The 22,828-nt window shown below is 43.1% G+C and overlaps 1 protein-coding gene across 2 annotated transcripts in view; it reads left to right on the forward strand.

Moving 5' to 3' along the window:
- LOC146867156 (uncharacterized) overlaps positions 1-22,501 on the forward strand; it is a 514,074-nt gene extending 491,573 nt beyond the window's left edge. For both annotated transcript variants that reach the window (XM_085603679.1, XM_085603682.1), the window contains one exon: positions 19,430-22,501. In XM_085603679.1, the coding sequence (XP_085459805.1) occupies positions 19,430-19,720 (291 nt within the window). In that variant the 3' untranslated portion in view covers positions 19,721-22,501. The remainder of the gene's footprint in view (positions 1-19,429) is intronic.
- The last annotated feature ends 327 nt before the right edge of the window (positions 22,502-22,828 follow it).

Below are 22,828 nucleotides of genomic sequence, written 5' to 3' on the forward strand. Positions count from 1 at the left end.
ACGCGTCGTCTAGCTCGGCCCACACGATGAGCTGAGACCGCCCCCAACTGCCTCTCCGTGGCCGCAGATGCAGAAGAGCAGCACGCTGACAGGAGCCTGGGATTACCGCTCCGACGGGCAGTCCTACCACGATGTTCTGTCGGGTGAACAGGAGAATGCACAACGCTGGGGGCAATAACTTGCGAATGGCCTCTGGAAGGAAGACAAGCTGCCACAGCCTCGTTCGCTCCCCGCGCCGCCACTCGCTTCAGGTGCCTCCCGTCTGACGGCAGCAATGAAGAAACAACGGGGCACAGCAAATCCTCTCGCTCTGCCTCACACAGAACGCAGAGCTCCTCCTGAACCGCAGCGTTATTAGCCATTATAAATAAAAACACCACTAACGCTGAGACTGGAGAAGAATAAAGCCGACGTCAATCAAAACGACCGCCTAATTTTCCTCAGGTAAGAGTTTTCCAGCCCAACGCCCTCCTATGAATAACCTCCCAACTAACCCCGCACCCTACCTACCTGCCCTATCTCACTGCATGGCTTGTACCATCACGCGAATCAGCTCAGGGAGACACCCGGCTCGCGCCAAGGTCCCCCTGGGTCCCCATAAAGCATTTATGCTGCTAGCGTTACACACGTTAATTATGCCAAGCACAAATGGTGTTTGAAGGGAGTCGAATATTTCCCGGCATAGATGATATTTAAAAGGAATCTGATTTGCGTTTGTTTAGGAGGCCGAGTATTGTGTATTATAGCTAAAGTTTCTATTGAGGTCTCACTAGATAAGGGTACTTACTAGTCTCGGTGATGAAGCAATTACCACAGTGGTGCATTTGGTTAGCAAAGAAAAATGTGGTGAGCTTGGCTATTTTATGTGTCTCCGTAGTTGATTGCTACGCGTCAGACGTCACTCTTGTGAGGAAACATCGCGAGATTGTGCTACACCTCATTTTCAGAAATTCATAAACATGGAAGGATGGTTAAAGAGGTAATTAAAAACTACCTGATGTTCAATGCAAGTAACTGGGTGATACATTATGTAGCATCCAGTGTCTTGTCACAATACTATCCTAAATGTCTTAAGATGTGGAAACGAAAAACGTCAAAGGGCAATGCCTCTGCATAACGTGTAGATGGACATAAATACAGGTACAGATACAGGTTACATCTTGGTATAGAGTTTAGTATCTCAAGGCAGCCACTACTAGCGGGATAAAGTTAATAATATATGGATATTGCCAGATGATTATTATTGATAACGGGCAGGGAAAAAAAACAGAATAATATCATGGGACCTAATGAGGAAAAAAAGAAAAAAGAATGTTGTAAACAGATACAGAAATATCCTCATATGTACATAGGTATAAGTAAATAGACCTATAGATCAATAGAGTGTTCTAAGTTCATGGTTGTAATAATTGATTATTGGTCGATAGATAGCCTGTGACTAATTAAACCCAATGGCTTGATCCCACGGTATTTCTAAATTGAGACCTTTTGTACAGGTCTCTAAAGTAAAAATCCATTATACCTCCCTTTTTTTCCTGATATTTTCACTGCTTTGACCTTGTTTGAGAGAGATTTTTTTTAATAATGAACCAATTAATGTCTTCTTCTGTGTGGTTAAAGTCATAAAGTGTTCCACCATTGGTGCTAACATTTTATTTGTACGAATTGCTGAGCGATGCTCAGTTACGCATGTATTAAGGGTGCGTGCTGTCTCACCCACATACCCTAAACCGCAGGGGCATATTAAAAGATATATTATATCTTTTGTTTTACAGTTTGTCATATTCTTTGCATGAATGGTCTTTCCATTGAGTTGTATGGTATCCGTCTGTAGTACTAATGGACAGACCTTGCATGTACCACATTTGAAATTTCCTTTGACAGGTAAAGATCCTACAATACTTCTCTGTACTGGTTGTTGTCGTTGGGGCATACGTGATCTCACTACTAGGTCCTTCAAGTTTTTATTTTTCCGATAGGCAAATAGGGGCTTTGGTATTCTGTCCTTTGGTTCCTTATTAACATTCAGAATCTGCCAATTTGAACAAATTATTTGCCTGATTTGTGCATTCAGCATGGAATGTCGCGTAACGAACACTAGTTCTGTGGTGTTCTTTTGTTTGGTTTTCGTTAATAGATGTTGTCTATCATAGAATCTGGCTCTCTTATATGAGTGTCGCACCAATTGGCGTGGATACCCTCTTGCCAGAAATTATCTTTCATGGCCACTGCCTTTGCATCAAAATCATGAATACGTGTACAAATTCTGCGTAATCGCAGAAATTGTCCGAACAGAATACTGTTTTTCTGTGCTGTCGGGTGAAAGCTGTCGTAATGCAATAATGTATTACACGCTGTTGGTTAGTGTACAAATCGACAGCTAGCATCCCTGTATCATGTTTGATGATGATGTCCAAGAACTCCCTTTTGGGCAGTACTAAAGGTTGAGGTAAATTGTAAGTTAGAATCACATAAGTTCAACCATGTTAGAAATTCTTTGAGGCACATTAACCTTCTGTGCTACCTTTCCATGAGTCAACAGTTCCACTAGACAAAATCTTTCCACATTTACCATGAAGGAAGTATGAGTTCTATCCAGCCAGGACAGAGGAAACATGCACTGGACAAAATGAATGGGCAGGAAGACAGGGTTCACAGAGGGAGACAGGAAGGGTCGATCTAGATGGAGACTCTGAAGTGTAAAATGGATATAATCAGCTTGGCCTCCATCTTGCACACAGCACACACACGGTTTAAAAATAATGCACGTTCCCTGCCCTGGGAGTGTGTAAGGGCAAGTCCAATCGGGACATGACTCACACAACAAATAAGCTTTTGTGAGTAAAATGTGAGCAAGCAACAGGCTATAAGAATAAGTCTTATAAATAGAGCGTGCAGCTTTACACTCATTAATAATGCTATCTAAACATACTTACGTTGGAAAGATCTTAGTAAACAAGCAGACAGCTGATAAAGAACATCTTTGGACACTTTGTGAGAACATTTGATGTGACAGTGAAGGCTTAACTAGGAGCAGCCTTCGTCTTGCCTCCAAGCTCGCCGTGCTCCTGAGGCACAGGGCACACGTCGGCCTGACACAACAGTGTGTTTCAAGATATCCTTTAAAAACCAAGATGGCGCCCAGGGCTGTAGGATCCATTGTATCCATAAGGCCCAGGCCAGGGGGTGTTGTTTCGAAAATGCTTCATGATTAACCAAAGGGGATCCATCTTCCCAAACTCCTACAATGCATACATGGGACACAAGCCTAGCAGCGATAAGTTCTGACCACAAGGGTCTCTCAGCCTCTCTTTATCTTTCAGTACAATGATTATACTTGCATGAAGGAGGCAGGACAAGGTCAGATACAAATGTTCTCAGCTCAGATACAGACGCAGTATATATTTTGGCACATATAAACCCCACTGGTGATATCACATTATTCCATCCCAGCCTCCTGTCTCCAGCAAGTGAATGACGCCACACAGCACAAATTACTTTCCATGCAATACTGCTTTCTTTACCAGAGCTAAGGAATTCATTGGCAAATGCTCAGCACAAACAACACACACATCCCGCAATACACCTTCCTGTTTTAAAAGAACGAGGCAGACACGGCATAACATTGCAACGCAGATAAGGTCTCATACCACAGGACTCAAATATAATATAATTCAGCACAGATACACATTTAACCCAAGAAATTAAAGGCATGGAACCTAAAACTCCAAAAAATAGACACAGGAAAACGTGCTTCTACATAACACACATGCACACTCCTGAGACACAACCAAGCTATTACTCGACCTTGCTGAGTGACGGACTCTGCACTTCGTTTGTATGCAACAACGAATGTGCAACTTCCCACTCTGCACATGCGTTCAGGAGGTGACACCTCTACACCTAAACGCATGTAGATAAAGTCAAGCAATTAATCTATTACGATCAAAATATCACAATCTATTCATGAGCCACTAAGGATATGAATATGCACATAGAAAAGTAACTATGCATCATTGTACCCCTAACACCTCACCTTCTTCAGACAGGAATACAGTACCCCAATCGAGGTACCAGGGCACACATCTAGAACTCAAACCTCACATCTACCTCAAATCATCTACCCTGCACATATACATACAAACAAGGTCTCACAGCTTGTATGTAGGCGGGATATTGTATCTAAGTGGGTACCAAACAATGCACCACTCCAAAACCTGCAGTCAATTAACAGAACACTAAAACATTCACTCGGTGTACCCCTGAACCTTACAACATTTAGAATCAGTGAAACAAAATGATGGGGAACTCATCCACCTCTGGATTTGAGTGTACCTCAACAAAATCCGAAGCCACACATTTTCACTGTGCATAACAGAGATCCCTGCAGACTAGAGCAGTTGCGGCTCACAATACTCGTGGAGGAGTCTCGCGCAGGGTGGAAGGGGGGTCTTGCACAGGGGGTGGGGTGCCGCAGGGGTTTGAAAATAAAATACAAAGAAGAAGCTTAAAATTACATGACCGGGTCCGCCACCTCTGCTGCCTGCTTCTGGGCCGGGGTGCGCATTTGGCGTCTTCACCGTCGTCTTCTGCATGAGTGGCTGACAAGCCATTTCAGACTCTCAGCCAATCCAGACGCTGCTCCAGAGTCCAGCAGCGCCAGGATTGGCCTGGAGCAGGGTAGCTCTCTGCCCTTTAGGAGACCGGGGCCTGCGAATGAAGCAACCCTCGCTCTCCTAAGGGGAAGGCTTAGTGCGCATGTTCGGGCTGGTCTTAAAAATGACTAGCCCAAAAACAAACATGCGCACTATTGCACTGTCACTCACCCTGAGTACTGCTGCAGCCCCACCCCCTTCAGCGTCCCTCGTTCTACTTCTGACGCTAATTCCTTTCCAATCAGGAGTCCTGATTGCTGGAATTAGCGTCAGAAGTAGAACGATTTCTAAATGGGGCCGTGGGCCCGTGGCATTGGTGGGGCAACGCCCGAATGCCCCCAATGGACGCACCGCCACTGCCTTAAATTCTGATTATATATATTAAAGGTACCCACCCTCCTTTTTTAAACTATTGGTGACCGTGATTTGCTTAACACCATGGTGCTAATGTACCCTGTTATGAAATTAAATCAAGCTATAATAATATAGGAGGCAGATATTATACATAAAACCTCCAATACATAGGTGACATTTGGCCCAACCATTGTTTTTTAATAGCCTTTTAACATCCTCATGGTTATTACTTTGGGAATATAGGGTTTTCTTCTCTATTGCTTTGGTGAAGGTAGCACACATTTACATCCTCATTTGATAAGCAATGACTGTTTCTAACACTACTTTAATTCTAGCCTCATCGGTATATCCTTGTACATATATTATCTACTGGCGGTCGCCAGTAGATAGTTATAGTTAGGACCATGTTTCCATAGGAAATCCGCAACATTCTATTTGGAATAACTTTGGCGCCGGTTGACGAATCCTCGCGCAATTTTCAAAATAGGTGGGGCGCTCCGCTCCTACCCTGAAAGTCTCGGGGGGGTTCGTCAAGCGGGGGCTGAGAAAAAAGGGGGGTCCCAAAACGCGATTTCCCCATGCAATTTTCCATAGGGACCTTTAGTCCAAGGTACAGCCCGAACTGCTGAACAGAATTACTTGAAATTTGGCAGAGAGGTAGTCCTCAGCTCAGGGATGTGCCATTTGCATATATGGGGTCAATCTGTTCAGTAGTTCCTGAGAAAATTGCAGTTAAAAGCACATACATATCTATAGCCGCGCACCGTGCGCGCACCTTGCGAGCACCGTACGAGCACCCTAACGTGCGTGAGCGTAATTCTGATTGGTGGTTACATGTTAGTCAACGTTCGAATCGGTCGAAATCAGGAAGTGTCGGCCGCCATTTTGTTTGTTTTCAGTGCGAGAGTGAAAAAGGAAGGTGGCGAACGTGAAAAGGGGGCAGGGTAGAGAGTTCCTGACCCCCTAGCCTTTGTCAGGGGGCCCCTGAAGGACCCCGAAGGCAGAAAAAACATTTTAATTTTTTTTTTTTTAAATCGTGGGGGTGCGCGCACCGTACGCGCATGGTGAAAAACCCCCCAAAAAATAAAATACATTTTTAAAAAAATTTTAATACGTAGTTTATTGTAAAATAAATATATAAAAAAAATAATAATACATACATAACTTAGCAATTTAAAAAACCTTTGAAATTCACTGAAAAAAACCAGAGGTTTCACACACGTTATAGTTAGGAATTAGCATTTAAAAAACCTTGCAAATTCACTTAAAAAACCATAGGTTTCACACATGTTATAGTTAGCTGTACATTTCACTCGTAAAAAACCAATGAAATTCCACGTTATAGTTAGATCAGGTAACTATAACTTGCGCGACCGCAATCCACAATGTGTCATTTCAGATGTCATCATTGATGTCATGAGTGATTTCACTGACCATGTCATGAGTGATGTAATATGTGACGTCATCAGCAGTGCATTGTGGGCGCGCAAGTCATAGTTACCTGATCTAACTATAACGTGGAATTTCATTGGTTTTTTACAAGTGAAATGTACAGCTAACTATAACATGTGTGAAACCTATGGTTTTTTAAGTGAATTTGCAAGGGTTTTTCAATGCTAATTCCTAACTATAACGTGTGTGAAACCTCTGGTTTTTTCAGTGAATATATATTATCTACTGGCGGTCGCCAGTAGATAGTTATAGTTAGGACCGAGTTTCCATAGGAAATCTCAAAATTGTATTTTGAATAACTTTGGCGCCGATTGACGAATCCTCGCGAAATTTTCAAAACTAATGGGGCGCTCCGCTCCGCTCCTACTCCTACCCTAAAAAGTCTCGGGGTGATTCATCAAGTGGGGGCCGAGAAAAAGGGGGGTCCCAAAACGCGTTTTCCCCATGGATTTTTCCATAGGGACTTTAGTCGCAGCTACAGCCCGAACGGCTGAACAGAATTACGTGAAATTTGGCAGAGAGGTAGCCATAAGGTCCATGAAGTGCCTTTTGCAGGTTTGGTGTAAATCTGTTCAGTATTTCCAGAGAAAATAGCATTTAAATCAATATATATATCTGTACCTTGCCGTGCGCGAGCGCAATTCTGATTGGTTGTTAGATCTTAGTAAACATTCGAATCGGTCGAAACCAGGAAGTGTCGGCCGCCATTTTGTCTCTCGCACTCTGAGGGGGTGAAAAACAAATGTGGAGAACGTGAAAAGGGGGCAAGGTGGACAGTTCCTGACCCCCTAGCCGTGGTCAGGGTTTCCCGAAGGACCCCCAAGGGCCAAAAAACAATTTATTTTTTTTTCGAAAAATCGCCGAGTGCGCGCACCCTGCGCGCATCACCCAAAATGGAAAAGATACTGCGAAGTTCGCGCAGCGTGCGCGCACTCCGCGATTTATCGGAAAAAAAAATGTATTTGGCCCTTGGTGGCGAAGCGCTCCGTGCGTGCACGGCACGTACTTTGTAAAGTTGCTTTGCGGCGAGCGAAGTGCACCGGGTGCACACTGCGTAAAGTTGCTTTGCGGCGAGCGAAGCGCAACGTGCGCGCGCCGTGAAAAAGTTTTGTTTAAAAAAATATATTAATAAATACATAACTTAGCATTTAAAAAACCGTACAAATTCACTGAAAAAAACATAGGTTTCACACACGTTATAGTTAGGAATTAGCATTTAAAAAACCTTGCAAATTCACTTAAAAAACCATAGGTTTCACACATGTTATAGTTAGCTGGGCATTTCCCTCGTAAAAAACCAATGAAATTCCCCCGTTATAGTTAGTGCAGGCAACTATAACTCACGTGACCGCAATCCTCTGCTGATGACGTCAGATATTACATCACTGATGACATATGTGTCATTCTGAAAAAAAAAAAAATGTAATATATGTATAGCTAAAGATGAATGGAAGAAGACATGGGTAAATAAGTGTCTAAATACAGTGATGTAATATCTGACGTCATCAGCAGAGGATTGCGGTCGCGTGAGTTATAGTTGCCTGCACTAACTATAACGGGGGAATTTCATTGGTTTTTTACGAGGGAAATGCCAAGCTAACTATAACATGTGTGAAACCTATGGTTTTTTAAGTGAATATATATATATATATAAAACACATGTGCATGTAATTCCTTTAGAACCGTCAGCACTGAAGATCTATTCTAGAAGCATGATCTGCGCTTAATTAATAATAAGCTTCCGTTTCAGGCCCAGTTATACGCATATATATTTACACGTTGTTCATTGTTAATTTTGTTGAAGAAAAAGTTGAGATGGGTTTTCCTGACAAAGGCACACACGCCGAAACACGCGTAGATTTCATCTACAGCCAGCCTTTGAACTGTTCCATAACCTATCAATCTTTTGTGCATTTTAATTTTGTTGTATTATATTGTTTTCTACAATTTCTGTCATATATAAGTTTGTATGTATTTGTCCCTTTATTGGCATATAATCATGTATATGATCCTTATAGAATTGAGATTAACAATATAAACAAATGTACATATATTTATATATTTGATGCACGTAGAAATAGTATTGTCATCAATAAAATACCTTGAATAAAAATATTTTGTGATATAAAATATATATTGACGGTCTCTGTCATATGTATATGCCCATTTGAATGTATTTCACTGTGTCTCTAGACGAATAAGATACAGAAATGTGTGGCCTGGCATGCTGTATATAAGTGTTCAACTTGCATTTAGCCGTTACCTTTACCCGAATTGTAATATTTCCCTTCAGCTAGCAAGTCTTATTGTTCATTGTAGGGGTCCCCTTCTTTACCAAATCATTTTATATAGCGCCAACGCCAACTGAATGCATCATTAGAGCACTTTACGTGGGCGCCAGTTACTTTACCTAAGGACACACTCGTTTTGTAGGAACAGGGAGGATGGGGGATTTTCCCAAGATCACAGGATGTTGTGCTGATGCCGAAAGAGTGCTTTACATGAGAGACAGTTCATTTACACAAGGACACATTCATTTTTGTTGGAACAAGAAGATTAAGTGGTTTGCCCTAGATCACAGGATGTTGTGCTGATGCCGAAACTCGAGCCCAGTTTCCAAGCTCCATAACTGGCAGCTCTGGCTGTAACACCAGGTCCTCTCCTCCTGTCCTGAACCTCCACCTGCAAGGGCTCTTTGAACAAGTACCTCTTAGTGTCATGCCGTAATGTGGGGTATTAATATCAAAGTTTACACATGTTAAAGAAATACACTCTTTGAGTATTTTATAAACCCTGTTACTGGCTGCATCTCCTTTTTTTAATGCAGTTTTATATAGCGCAAACACCACCTGAATGTATTATTAGATCGTTTTACATGAACTCCATTTACTTTACACAGGGGCCTATTTGTTTTTGTAGGAACAAGAATATTACGCGATATGCCCAAGATCACAGGATGTTGTGTCAGTGCCGAGACTCAAACCCCGTTTCCCAGCTCCATAGTCGGCAGCTCTGGCCTAATGCCACATTCTCTCCTCCTGTCCTGAACATCTGGCTGCAAGGGCTCTTCGCACTGTTTAAGAAATGTTTACAAACGAGCACTTTGAACAAGTACCTCTCAGTGCCATGCCATATGTGCAGTATTAATATCAGTTTCCACATGTTAAAGCAATGCACTCTTTGGGTATGTTATAAATCATATCATATTTTATGTGATGTGTGCTGCATGATGCACATTGCAAACATTTTCAAAGCTTTGCGCGGGTTGTTTGTTCGCCCATTTCTAACCATGGCAGCTATAGCTCCTGCTGGTTAGAGCCCCTATCTCTGCAGTACCTGCTCTTAGCCGGGCAAGTAGAAGGCGCGGTCAGCGGCATACCGGCATTGCTCCCACACATACGGAGCAGCATAAAATGCTGCTTTCTGTGTGTGGGATCAAATTTTTCATCTGTTTTCCTGCCCACTTAACAGCCAGCAGGAAGAAAGATGAAAAGTCTGCTCCCAGCAGGCGGGAGCAGTTTCCCTGCTCCCGCCGGGAGTGATCTTACTGGCGGCTCTCACTTGGCAGGAGCTATCAAAGCTCCCGCCAAGTAAGAGCAAACAGCTATGTCCTGGGAGTGCGCATCCTCGGATGTAGGACTCCTGCCTTGGGGAGTGGCAGTCCCCAGGGCCATTAATGGCTCCAGGAGGGGGGTATGCGGCCCCCTCTCCTTGGTTCTTCTAGGGCCTACCCTAGGGAGGTGGGGGTTCTGGGGCTGAAAACAGCCCTGGAGGAAAGCTGCATGTTCCTCCTCCCAGTTTAAATTTGGCCACGCTCCAGGGAGGTGGTATTTCCTGGGTCGAATATGGCCCGGGAGGAGGGCTGTGGGATTCCCTCCACCTTTCATGAATTTACTTCACCCTTGGGAGGTGGCAGTCTCCAGGGCCCAAATTGGCAATGGGGAAGGGGGCAGCTTGTGCCTCATGGCAGACTACGGGATGGGGGATGAAGTTCATTTTACTCCTGAGGGACTTTGGGGGCCAAGAAGCCCTCCTGGTACCTCATGTAAGTCCTACGCTGTGGAATTCCTGAGCGCTGGTCAGAGGTCCAGCACTCTTTCTCTACCACACTGCAAACGTGACTACTACTTAAAGAAGCATCTTTCTGCACCTCTGACTTAGATGTAGTTTTAATCCCCCTGCTCCATTATGTACTAGGGCCTTACAGAGGAGGTCATGCCAATCACAGGGGTACCCCAACGCATAGCGTTCCCTAGTGTATGTAGGTGTTTTCACTGTATTCTAAGTGTCTTTTAGTATAGCACTGGCTCTAGGCCCGATTAGTTAAAGTCAGTTACCACCAGTGCCCGTCAGCAAAAAGTTGGGGGCACAGTGTCAAGGCCACAAGATTCTTCTTTCTGATGTCTTGCACAGGAACAGAGATGCTGATTCCCAACTCCCCTTCAAGGATATTTCTGCGGGCCAGTTAAATATCTAGACGCTCAAATCTACCCCCGGGGGGGAAAGGGGAGTGGATAAAACAATAAACAAGAAGAGACTGGTCCTGAAACGGTCTTCTCTCTCTTACGTCTGCTTCTTAGTTCTATACACAGACTGCGTGTCAACTGAGAGAATCTAGAAATCAAGCATCAAGTTATACATTTATCCTACATGTACTGTGTCCCAATTTATTCTGCTCCTATGATATTAACCTACCCTTCGTTTCTGGCACTGTGCCTCTCCTCTATATTTCTTTTCTTTCTCTTGAAAATAACACTCTGGAGTTCACCTGTCAACAAGATACCACCGAATGTAAGTATTTCCTTATTTACCCTTACGCTCTCCTATTCTCTTAAGTAGTATATCTACTTACTTGAGTGTGTGTTCTTATTTTCTGTAGATACTCTTCATAAATGTTACTGACTTCCTTGCTAGTTGTAGTCTAAGACCTTTCTAGCTGCACCGTATTTCCCTCTCAGATATGCCTTAACGTTCTTCCCTTTTCTTGCAGGAATTTTGACGTATTTCTTATCTTTCTGTTCGTTCTATCCAAGTCTATATTATTTACAATATTCACATATGTCTTGACATCTTCTATCAATTCTATAGATCACTTAGCTTATAACTTCTTTTCAGCCCAGGATATTCTTCGACGAGTTTCTTACACCAGCCTTGGTTTATCACTTGGAAGAGGCGCCACCAACTGTCGCTTCAGCAAACTTCTCCTTGTTGGCAATATACTCGGTATGAACTCTAACTGTTTTCTTTCCTAACTACTTCCGACGGAGGTAGCGAACGAAAACCGGACGAAAGCCCGACAAAATATTCTCTACAATAATTCTGTGGAGAGATAGATTAACCCTGCGTACTTCGTGAATTCTCTGGTGAAGTGCGCGTTTGTTCCAGCGCGCGCGCCTCAAACTGCCTCTGAGCACCTGTGGGGAAGAAATAAACTAGACCGCCGCGATGATTAGAAGGCGGCGGCCATCTTTAGACTCCTTTTCCGATTGAACCTGGTCCAGCCATTGCCTCTGGCCCGTACTCTTTATCCTGGTCCATGACCTCCGCCCAACACTGTGCCCGCTACTGTTAAGCCATCTTTTGGAGTCCTGACAGTACCCCCCAACAAAGGAGGTCCTCCCAATCGTGGCTTTGTAGGAAATCTTTGATGAAAGGATTTAACTAATCTTGGAGCATGGATATCTGACTCCAATTCCCAAGATCGCTCCTCTGGCCCATAGCCCTTCCAGTCAACTAAATAGTACAGTTTGTCTTTTACCTCTTTTGAATCTAAAATCTCCTTGACTTCAAATTCTACTCCAGATTCTAATGGAATGGGTTTCGGAGGCAAATTTTTTCGCAGTTCCAGTGGAGCCTTTTTCAACAAGGACACATGAAAAACTGGATGAACCTTCAATTTGGTGGGCAGTTTTAACCGATAGGTAACGTGAGACATCTTTTCTTCTATCCGATAAGGCCCTATAAATCTAGGTTGAAATTTTCTGTTACCTTTTAACCGTAGGTTCTTTGTACTTAACCAAACACAATCACCTGCCTCTAAGGGAGGGCCCTCACGTCTCTTTTTATCTGCATAGGTCTTATATTTTTTCTTAGCCTGTTCTAAATTTTGTATGACCGTCTGGTGGACTTGTTTTAAGTGTGATACTAGGTCTTCTACAGCTGGAACTTGAATATCAGTCTGCCCTATAGTGAAATTTGGATGTCGGCCATAATTCAGGTAAAATGGAGAATAGCCTGTAGAGACATTCCTGGCATTGTTGTGTGCAAACTCAGCTGCCCATAAATAATCTGCCCACTCTCCTTCTTGTTTTAACAGGAACAATCTTAGGTACTGCTCTAGTTCTTGGTTCACCCTTTCTGTTTGGCCATCTGTCTCTGGGTGATAACTGGTTGAATACCTAGCTTCGATTCCCAACCCTTTCAGAAAAGCCTTCCAAAAATGAGATACGAATTGTGCACCCCTATCTGTAATAACTACCCTCGGGATGCCATGAATTTTCACAATCTGTGTACTGAAATGTCTAGCAAGTTGTTTAGCTGTGGGAACCCCTTTTAGAGCCGTGAAATGTGTCCTCTTAGTAAATGTGTCCACCACCACTAGGATGGTGTTGAAACCTTGACTAAGAGGCAAATCTACAATGAGGTCTAATGTAACTGTGTGCCATGGAAAAGATGGTGTAGGCAAGGGTTGTAAAAACCCCTTAGGGGCTTGCCGTTCAGATTTTCCCTGAGCGCAGATTTCGCAGGTCTTTGCGTACTTTTCCACATCCCTGGTCATCTGAGGCCACCAATAAAGTCTTTTAACTAATTCTTCAGTCTTCGCTTCTCCTTTATGCCCCGCTAAAGGAGCATCGTAACACTCGTACAGCGCCTGGTTTTGTAACTCTTTGGTAGGCAAATACAAGGCTCCTTTAAAATACGGCAATTGATGTTGGATCTCTCTTCCAGCGCCCTCTTCAACCCATCCTTGCATTTCTTCTGGACTCATGATTTCGGTTATTTGTTCCTTCAGGTCAATCGAAGTGATGGCGCCAATGATTCTGGTACTTGGAATTATAGTTTGATTTTCTGTGTTGCTCTTTTGGTTATTGGTTCCTAGTCTGGATAAGGCATCAGCCTTCCCGTTCTGAGCCCCAGGTCGGTAGGTGATTACAAAGTCATAATCGGCAAAGTACAATGACCATCGAAGTTGTCTTGGAGTTAGTGTCTTAGCTGATTTCAGAAATTTTAAATTTCGGTGATCCGTAAAAACTGTCACTAGATGCCTGGCTCCCATGAGGTAGTGTCGCCACTCCTTAAAGGCGTCTTTAATGGCCAATAACTCCTTCTCCGTTATAGTGCAATTCACTTCTGCTGACGTCAATTTTCTTGATCTGTAAGCAACCGGATGCAACTGGCCAGTTTCCTTGTGTCGTTGGGATAGCACTCCCCCGACTGCTAAATCGGAAGCATCTGTTTCAACATAGAATGGTTCTGAAGGATCAGCATGTAAAAGTATTGGTGCTGTGGTGAAGTCTTTCTTCAGGGATTTAAAGGCCTCTTCAGTTTCTTCTGTCCAATCAAAGTGAACTCCCTTCCAGAGTAGTTTTGTAAGAGGAAGTATCTTCCGTGAGTATTCACTTATAAACCTTCTGTAGAAATTTGCGAACCCTATGAAGCTCTGAACTTCCTTAACACTTTCGGGAGATTTCCAATCGACCACTGCCTTGATTTTCCGTTCGTCCATATTTATTCCGGTTGGTGAGAGGACAAAGCCCAAAAACTCCACCTGGGAAACGTTGAACACACATTTTTCTAGTTTCACAAACAGCTTGTTTTCTCGGAGCTTCTGTAGAACTCCTCTCACTTCCCCTCGATGCTTACTCTTGTCGGATGAGTAAATCAGAATATCATCAATGTACACAATTGCACACTGATCAATGTTTTCATGGAGGATGTCATTTATAAAATGTTGAAAAGCAGCCGGAGCGTTGCAGAGCCCATACGGCATGACTTGGTATTCAAATAATCCAAATCTCGTTCTAAATGCCGTCTTCCACTCATCTCCTTCACGCATACGGACCAGATGGTAAGCTCCTCTAAGGTCGAGTTTGGTATATATCTGTGCTCCTTTTACCTGATCCAATAGGACGGAAATGAGTGGAAGGGGGTACCTATTTTTCTTGGTGATCCTGTTTATCGCGCGATAATCAATACAAGTTCTCAAATCTCCTTCCTTCTTTGGCACGAAAAATAAAGGCGAAGACACAGGAGATTGCGATGGCCTGATGAAACCATTTGCCAGATATTTATCTAAGTATTCTTTTAAATGACAATGTTCTTTTTCTGTTAAAGCATAAACTCGACTGCAAGGTAGATTAGAGCCTGGTTCCAGGTCTATCTTACAATCATACACCCGATGAGGTGGCAATTGCTCTGCTTCCGTTTCGTTGAACACATCCTCAAAATCTCGATACTCTGGTGGAATTTCTTGGGAATTAATCACGCAAACAGACGCTGCAGTCATACATAAGGAATGAGCTGGATTACTCCCATTGGTTTTTTCTTTTGTCTCAAAACAATTCTTCTTGCAGTATTCCGAGTCCATTACTATTGTCCTGGAGCTCCAATTGATTGTTGGGTTGTGCTCTGTAAGCCAGGGTAGGCCTAAGATAAGTTGAAACTGGGGTGCGTCAATTAAATTGAACTGAATCACTTCTTGGTGTCCGTCGCTGGAAATTAGCTGCACTTGCTCTGTATGGCTCACTATGGGTCCGGAGGAGAGATTCGTTCCGTCCACAGCCCGGACGGGTTCGCCCCTAGATTTTAATATTGCTCGTAACCCTACCTTGGCCGCAAATTTTAAGTCACAGAAGTTTCCGGTGGCTCCGGAATCTATCATTACCGAAACCTCAGTCAAGGTTACTTGCCGGAACTTAATCACCATAGATAAGATCAAGTGTGGGGCAGATGATTGCAGGGTATTCGCTACTTGATGTTCTGTCGGAGTTGATTTTTCATTAGCATCCACCGGTCCAACTTCCGCTACAGGTGGTGCTGCAAGTTTTCCTTCGGCTTGAAGGGAGTCTTTGGTTTCTTCGGACACCCCCTAACGAAGTGTCCACTGGAGCCGCAGTACATGCATAAATTGCCTGTTCTTCTCTTTTCCTTTTCTTCCTTGGTCAACGGACCCCTTATTGTTCCTATTTGCATTGGTTCCGAAACCATTTGTCCGTCCGCAATCTTGATACCTTCTGACCGAGCCCTGTCAAACCGTGGGGTCATTGTTTTAAAGTCTCTTCTCTTTTCTCCCTTTCTCTCTCCTTGACGGAAGTCTATTTCTAAAACCAGGTCTACCAGCTCTGAAATTTCGGTGGGTCGATTCGGAATTTGCGCCAACACATCTTTGATTTCATCCTTCAAACCTCTGTAAAAGACTGCAGCTCTTTTACTCTCCGGCCAGTCAGTCTCCACAACCAGCTTATTAAACTGTGCTAAATATGCCACTAGATCTCGGTTTCCTTGCCTTAAGTCTAGTAATTCATTATCAACCACTTGAGAGATTCTTCGTCTGTCAAAGATCCGAAGAAATTCTTGTTTGAAAGTTTCGTAATTATGCAGCAGGGGATCATCCCGGGAAACCAAGGGCATAGACCAGGACGCCGCATCTCCACTTAAGTACGACAGCACGAAGGCCACTCTTGACTGCGCATCTGGGAAAATTGAAGGGCGACACATGAAGTGTAGTGAACACTGTGTGATGAATATCTGCGCCTTTTGTGGGTCTCCACTAAATCGCTCTGGGGGGGCTAATGGTATAACCGGGGACAGAGAATGAATTACTTGTGTTGCTATCCTACTTGGGCCTTCAATAGGAGGGTCTAAAGTTTCTCGTCCTGTACTAAGTGGTTGTCTCAATGTTTGATCTAGTTCTGCTGTTTCCTTTCTTGAATTGACCACCTCCTGTCTAAGATTCTGATTTTCCTCTCTTACTGCCACCAACTCCTTCTATATTGTTTCTAACACTACTCCTAAGGTTTGTAAATTTATTCCTTCAGCCATCTCTGCTCAGGTGCAAGTTAAAAAAACGTGGGCACTTCACTCTGTCAAGGCCACAAGATTCTTCTTTCTGATGTCTTGCACAGGAACAGAGATGCTGATTCCCAACTCCCCTTCAAGGATATTTCTGCGGGCCAGTTAAATATCTAGACCCTCAAATCTACCCCCGGGGGGGGAAAGGGGAGTGGATAAAACAATAAACAAGAAGAGACTGGTCCTGAAACGGTCTTCTCTCTCTTACGTCTGCTTCTTAGTTCTATCCGCAGACTGCGTGTCAACTGAGAGAATCTAGAAATCAAGCATCAAGTTATACATTTATCCTACATGTACTGTGTCCCAATTTATTCTGCTCCTATGATATTAACCTACCCTTCGTTTCTGGCACTGTGCCTCTCCTCTATATTTCTTTTCTTTCTCTTGAAAATAACACTCTGGAGTTCACCTGTCAACAAGATACCACTCAATGTAAGTATTTCCTTATTTACCCTTACGCTCTCCTATTCTCTTAATTAGTATATCTACTTACTTGAGTGTGTGTACTTATTTTCTGTAGATACTCTTCATAAATGTTACTGACTTCCTTGCTAGTTGTAGTCTAAGACCTTTCTAGCTGCACCGTATTTCCCTCTCAGATATGCCTTAACGTTCTTCCCTTTTCTTGCAGGAATTTTGACGTATTTCTTATCTTTCTGTTCGTTCTATCCAAGTCTATATTATTTACAATATTCACATATGTCTTGACATCTTCTATCAATTCTATAGATCACTTAGCTTATAACTTCTTTTCAGCCCAGGATATTCTTCGACGAGTTTCTTACACCAGCCTTGGTTTATCACTTGGAAGAGGCGCCACCAACTGTCGCTTCAGCAAACTTCTCCTTGTTGGCAATATACTCTGTATGAACTCTAACTGTTTTCTTTCCTAACTACTTCTGACGGAGGTAGCGAACGAAAACCGGACGAAAGCCCGACGAAATATTCTCTACACTAATTCTGTGGAGAGATAGATTAACCCTGCGTACGTCGTGAATTCTCTGGTGAAGTGCGCGTTTGTTCCAGCGCGCGCGCCTCTAACTGCCTCTGAGCACCTGTGGGGAAGAAATACACTAGACCGCCGCGATGATTAGAAGGCGGCGTCCATCTTTAGACTCCTTTTCCGATTCAACCTGGTCCAGCCATTGCCTCTGGCCCGTACTCTTTCTCCTGGTCCATGACCTCCGCCCAACACTGTGCCCGCTACTGTTAAGCCATCTTTTGGAGTCCTGACACACAGGATGACTTGCAACAAGGCCTCTTTCTGCACCTCTGTTGGTTCTTTCTGCATATCTCTTGCTTCTTTCTGCGCCTTTCTTCCTCTTTCTGCACATGTCATACATCTGTAGGTATAGTTAGAAATTAGCATTTAAAAAACCTTAGAAATTCAATGAAAAAACCATAGGTTTCAGGGACGGTATAGTTAGAAATGAGCATTTAAAAAACCATAGAAATTCACTGAAAAAACCACAGGTTTCAGGGACGCTACAGTTAGTTGGACATTTCACTCATACAAAACCAGAGAATTTTGGCTGTTATAGTTAGTTCAGCTAACTATAACTTGTGCCGCCGCAATGCACTGCTGATGACATCACACATTACATCATTCTTGACATGATCAGTGACATCACTGATGACATCTCAAATGACATCACTGATGACAACATCCATGTGATAATCTGATACACCTCCTCATACCCTAACATAACCTTTGATACACCCAGTCTAAAATACAGACTAACATCTTCGAAACCATAGACACACCAATACCCGTTACTAAATTCCCACTCACTGATTCCTAGGTCTACATACACATCCACTCAGTCACTCATACATGCAATCACTCATCAATACAGCACTATCATTTGCACTCATACACCTATACAAACACTCACACACCGTCACTCATTCATAGAGTTACACACACACCTAGTCAGTCATGAAAAACATCACCTATTTACTCACCTATACAGTTATACACACACCACCTCACTTATTCATAAAGATACTAACACATACTTACTCTCTTATACAATCACTGATACAAGCACACACTCATGCATACAGCCACTCTCACAATCACTCGCTCTCACATATAGTCATTTATATACTCCAACACTGACATATACTGCCTTTTACATATGTAGTTACTCACACATATACTACTGAGACATCCATTAATTTAGCAACACACCCATACACACACTCACCCACCCATACACTCCATCACAGATGCACTCTTGGGCCCATACACTCAGTGAATCATCCACTCACACATCTATGCACAGAGTCACACCCCCCACCCACCAACACAGACACTCAGGCACCCATACAGATACTCAGACAACAAATCAATAACCCATATAGACACTCATGTAGCTACTCACCAACCCATGCAGCCGCTTACACACCAACTGACAGACTGATACAGACATTCACACAGTTTAGTCACTAACTCATGCATTCAGCAAGACATGTTTAATCACTCACTTATACAGACAATCACGCACCTACTAAATCATCCATTCACACACTCATGCACCCACTCATTCTTTGATACACCTTGGCCTATCTATATATAAAACATATTTAAACTTCACAGAAACGCACAGTTAAACTTAAGTTAGGATTTCGTCTTCAGACCAAAACTTAAGACAATATCCTAACTTTATTACTCCTAAACGCGTTTTGTGAATACCAAAAGTCGTAAAGTTAGGATTTTGTCTCAGATTACTTTTGTGAATCGGGCCCACGGTTCTCAGCAAGTCCAGCACTAGATCATTATTTTTCCATGTGAATACTGGCAATGCAATAGTGCATTTTAGGTGCATGATTTCAACTTAAATGTGTGTGTGGCGATGGTATGAAAATGTTTAACAGTAATGTTTGTGTTTCAGAGTGTGAACTGCCATGATCTACATATTGACTACTACGAATATCCAGAAACTCATAACAGGATTGATGACAAAAGAAACCGAGTTCCAGATATTTATGAGACGCTAGAGGATGGCGTCAGCACTGATGGAGGATTATATGAGACGGTATTCCCACCACATGAACTGTCAACAGTTACCGACTCAACCTATGAAATTTGCATGCCAAGCTACCCTGTAAACACTGGAGAGGGTAGGGCTGAAGCTCTTCCGAGAGCCCACCATATCGGCTTTCCATTTAGAAAGCATAAATGATATTTCCTTTTACTCTTTCCATGAAGATGCATTTGTATTTAATTCCCTTGGTATGCATTTTATTAATAAATTCTAGTCATAAATTCAAATGTAAAAATTACCTGAATGTTGAAAGTGTACATTGAGCCTGAGGTACTCTACATAGTATTCTACATACGTTCCCGGAATCTTCACATATGCTACATGCATTAGAACACATGCTGACGAATGACTCACACTGCAAGCTAGTCACACGCCTCTACACGGTTATGCAAGACAAGGCGCCAATACGCACCCCACCAGCCCACGCTCAATGGGCACTGGACAGGGACCCACCTCTATCTACTGAGCAATGGGCTTATTGCTGTGAGCAAACCGCTGCTATCTCACCAAATTAAAGACTACGTCTCATACATTTAAAGTTCCTCTATCGGTTATATCGCACACCTATACAGCTACATCACATGGGTCTGAGGGAGAAGGCACGGTGCGAGAGATGCTCCACACCTCAGGCTTTGTTTTTAGGTTGAGCATTTAAGACCTCTTGTATATACTTTAGTATAAACTTATATGTGTATATGTACTTGGTGGGCTCTGGAGATCAGCCCTAGGACTTGTCTGCTTCCGCTTAGGGACTTTTTTTTTCTGTTCAACTGCCTCTATTTAACTGTCTTGATAGAAAACGACCAGCAGAGGTCAGTACAATACCAGAATTGCTTTCTGCTGAGGGACTTTCTTTTTTTTCTTTTTCTGGCACTGCCTCAATTTAACGTTCTTGATAGAAAACGACCAGCATAGTTCAGTAAAATACCAGAATCACTTTAGCATTCTCTAGATTCCAGTCCATAGAAATTGTCTTCCAAACGCACCCGTAGACAATAATAATATTTTTTTCAAATTATATGCCCAATCGAAGGCCCTGCTTTTATATTAAAAACAGAGCTTTGGACTATACCATTTCCCTCTGAAAGGCAATTTTTCCCTCCATGTGTTCCCATACCTGGCGTGTCACGCAGTTTGGTGCTTACTTTCCCTCCATGTTAAAGAACAGTAGATGTTTCAGCACCCTGGCTAATGTGCTGCATAGCTAAATACATATAAGGTCCCAATGGTGAGACCGTTTGCATTAGAAATGCTTGTTACATTTAGATTGGGGATGCCCTAGAATAAATCTCACAAAAAGAAGAGGGATAATGAAGCTAGGTGAAGGTAGATAAGTGTATGGGAATGCACCAACTTTATAAAACTGCCCTCACACACAGCAAGCTGTTCCATGCTTCATCATAGGGCTGCTAACACATCTCCGCGTCAGCCAAACGCTGGAGGTGGAGCAATAGGAGGGGAAGACAATACAACACAAAATGTGAAGTGTGAGATCACAGGTGAGATAATGGTTCAAAGAAAGTGATATGAAGTGATGTAAAACCAGTATCAGGGAATCCTTTTCTTAATTTTTATATTAGGTACCCTGTCCAGAGTTAAAACAAAAACGTGGATGGTTGGTTGGGGAACTTATAATGAGATTCCAAACTCTCTACTCTGCATAGGTGTCGGCATGTTTCAGCCAGCAAAACTAATACCCAGGCTTCCCTCAGGACTCTCACCACTGTAATCCCTGGGTACTAAACCTTCCTCCTCTAAATCCAGAGGAAGAAAGGGATATCACCTTAAGTGGAGCCCCTCACTCTTGGAGAGGAACCGGGTTTATTAAATTTGTAAACTCGTGGTTCTACGCGGCGGCAAGGGACAGACGGATTACGATGAGTAACAGCTGACCTCGCAAGCAAGAGTGCTAACAGGAAGCTGTTATCATCCCCCGCCATTTCGAGTTTACAATAATAATCTATTAGCATGAATTACATGCTATTGTCCAACAGATTACCGGCCACCCCATACCGCAGCTGCCAATGTTTAGTTTGCTAGGTTACCTTAAAGATCTGCCAGTGGCGCACCAACGCCTAACTGCCATGCCCCTATTATTGGCCAAGCGCCAACTTGCCAAGCACAGAGGGTGGAGGTCTGTACCTAGGGTCACTTCCTGGTTGCAAGATGCAACATTCTGTCAGGAACAATTGGCCACCTATTTGGAATTTATGCCCCCGACAGCCCGACACAAAGCGATCTGGGAGCCACTCTTAACATATTGAGGCTCCAGGATTCCCCTGCACCTCAAACACATGTATTTTTATTTTACGAAGTTTTATATAGCGCGAACTTGACCCGAATCTGGTATCAGAGCACTTTACATAGCATTAGTTCCGTTACATGAGGACGCATTCATTTTTTTGTTAGATTAAGCGAATTGCCCAGAATCACAGGATGTTCAGTGTCGTTGCCGTGACTCGAACCCAGTTCCCCAGATTCGAGGACTACCGCCCTAGCCATTGGGCCAACTCCTCTCGGCTGACACATTCAACTGACAGTGCAAATTATGGACACCTTGGGGGGGGTGGACTTTTATGAGGGAGAAGGAAAAACGCTGCACTGCATGCTTCTCATCCATGCTAAGTTTCCCTGCGAGGCGCACCTCCTTCGGTCATATACTTCAACGGATCCCTCAATCTGTATTAATTCTGACCGATGCAATGCTACTGCTACAGCAATGTTCAGGATATGTACTCTGTTATAATGCTATTGTGATTACTTGACATGTCAGCTATGTTTCCCGTCTCTCTCCTCCCTCCTCTTCTCCCCGTCCTTCCTCCCCCTCTCAGTTATCTGCCTGTTTTAATCTGGTTGAGGCTGTTCCCTTATGTTGTATGGATGCACTAAATGCCAATAAAAAGAAATTTTAAAAAAGTATTCTGCATACATTATCATATGAATTCGATATACACTGGAGTGGGCAGTTGAAAGTGTCATAATATATTGGAAAATTAGAGCAAATTAAAAATAAGGCAATCAATTGAGCATCAACTCAAAAACAGCATTAGGTTTCCACTCACTCACAAAAGATGTTGCAAGTAGCAAACATCAGAGCAGACAACAATACTTCTGTTGAGGTAGCAATAGGCTAATTAACCCATAAAAGCAAACATCTATTCTTCAGCCTTTTTCCGGAGCACAAATCATCTGTGCCTGTGATAACTTTATTCAGCACCAAGAACTATGCCCCATTAATTGACCGCT

This window comes from Triturus cristatus, chromosome 1_2 (genome assembly GCF_964204655.1).
Source record: "Triturus cristatus chromosome 1_2, aTriCri1.1, whole genome shotgun sequence".
NCBI classification, from domain to species: Eukaryota; Metazoa; Chordata; class Amphibia; order Caudata; family Salamandridae; genus Triturus; species Triturus cristatus.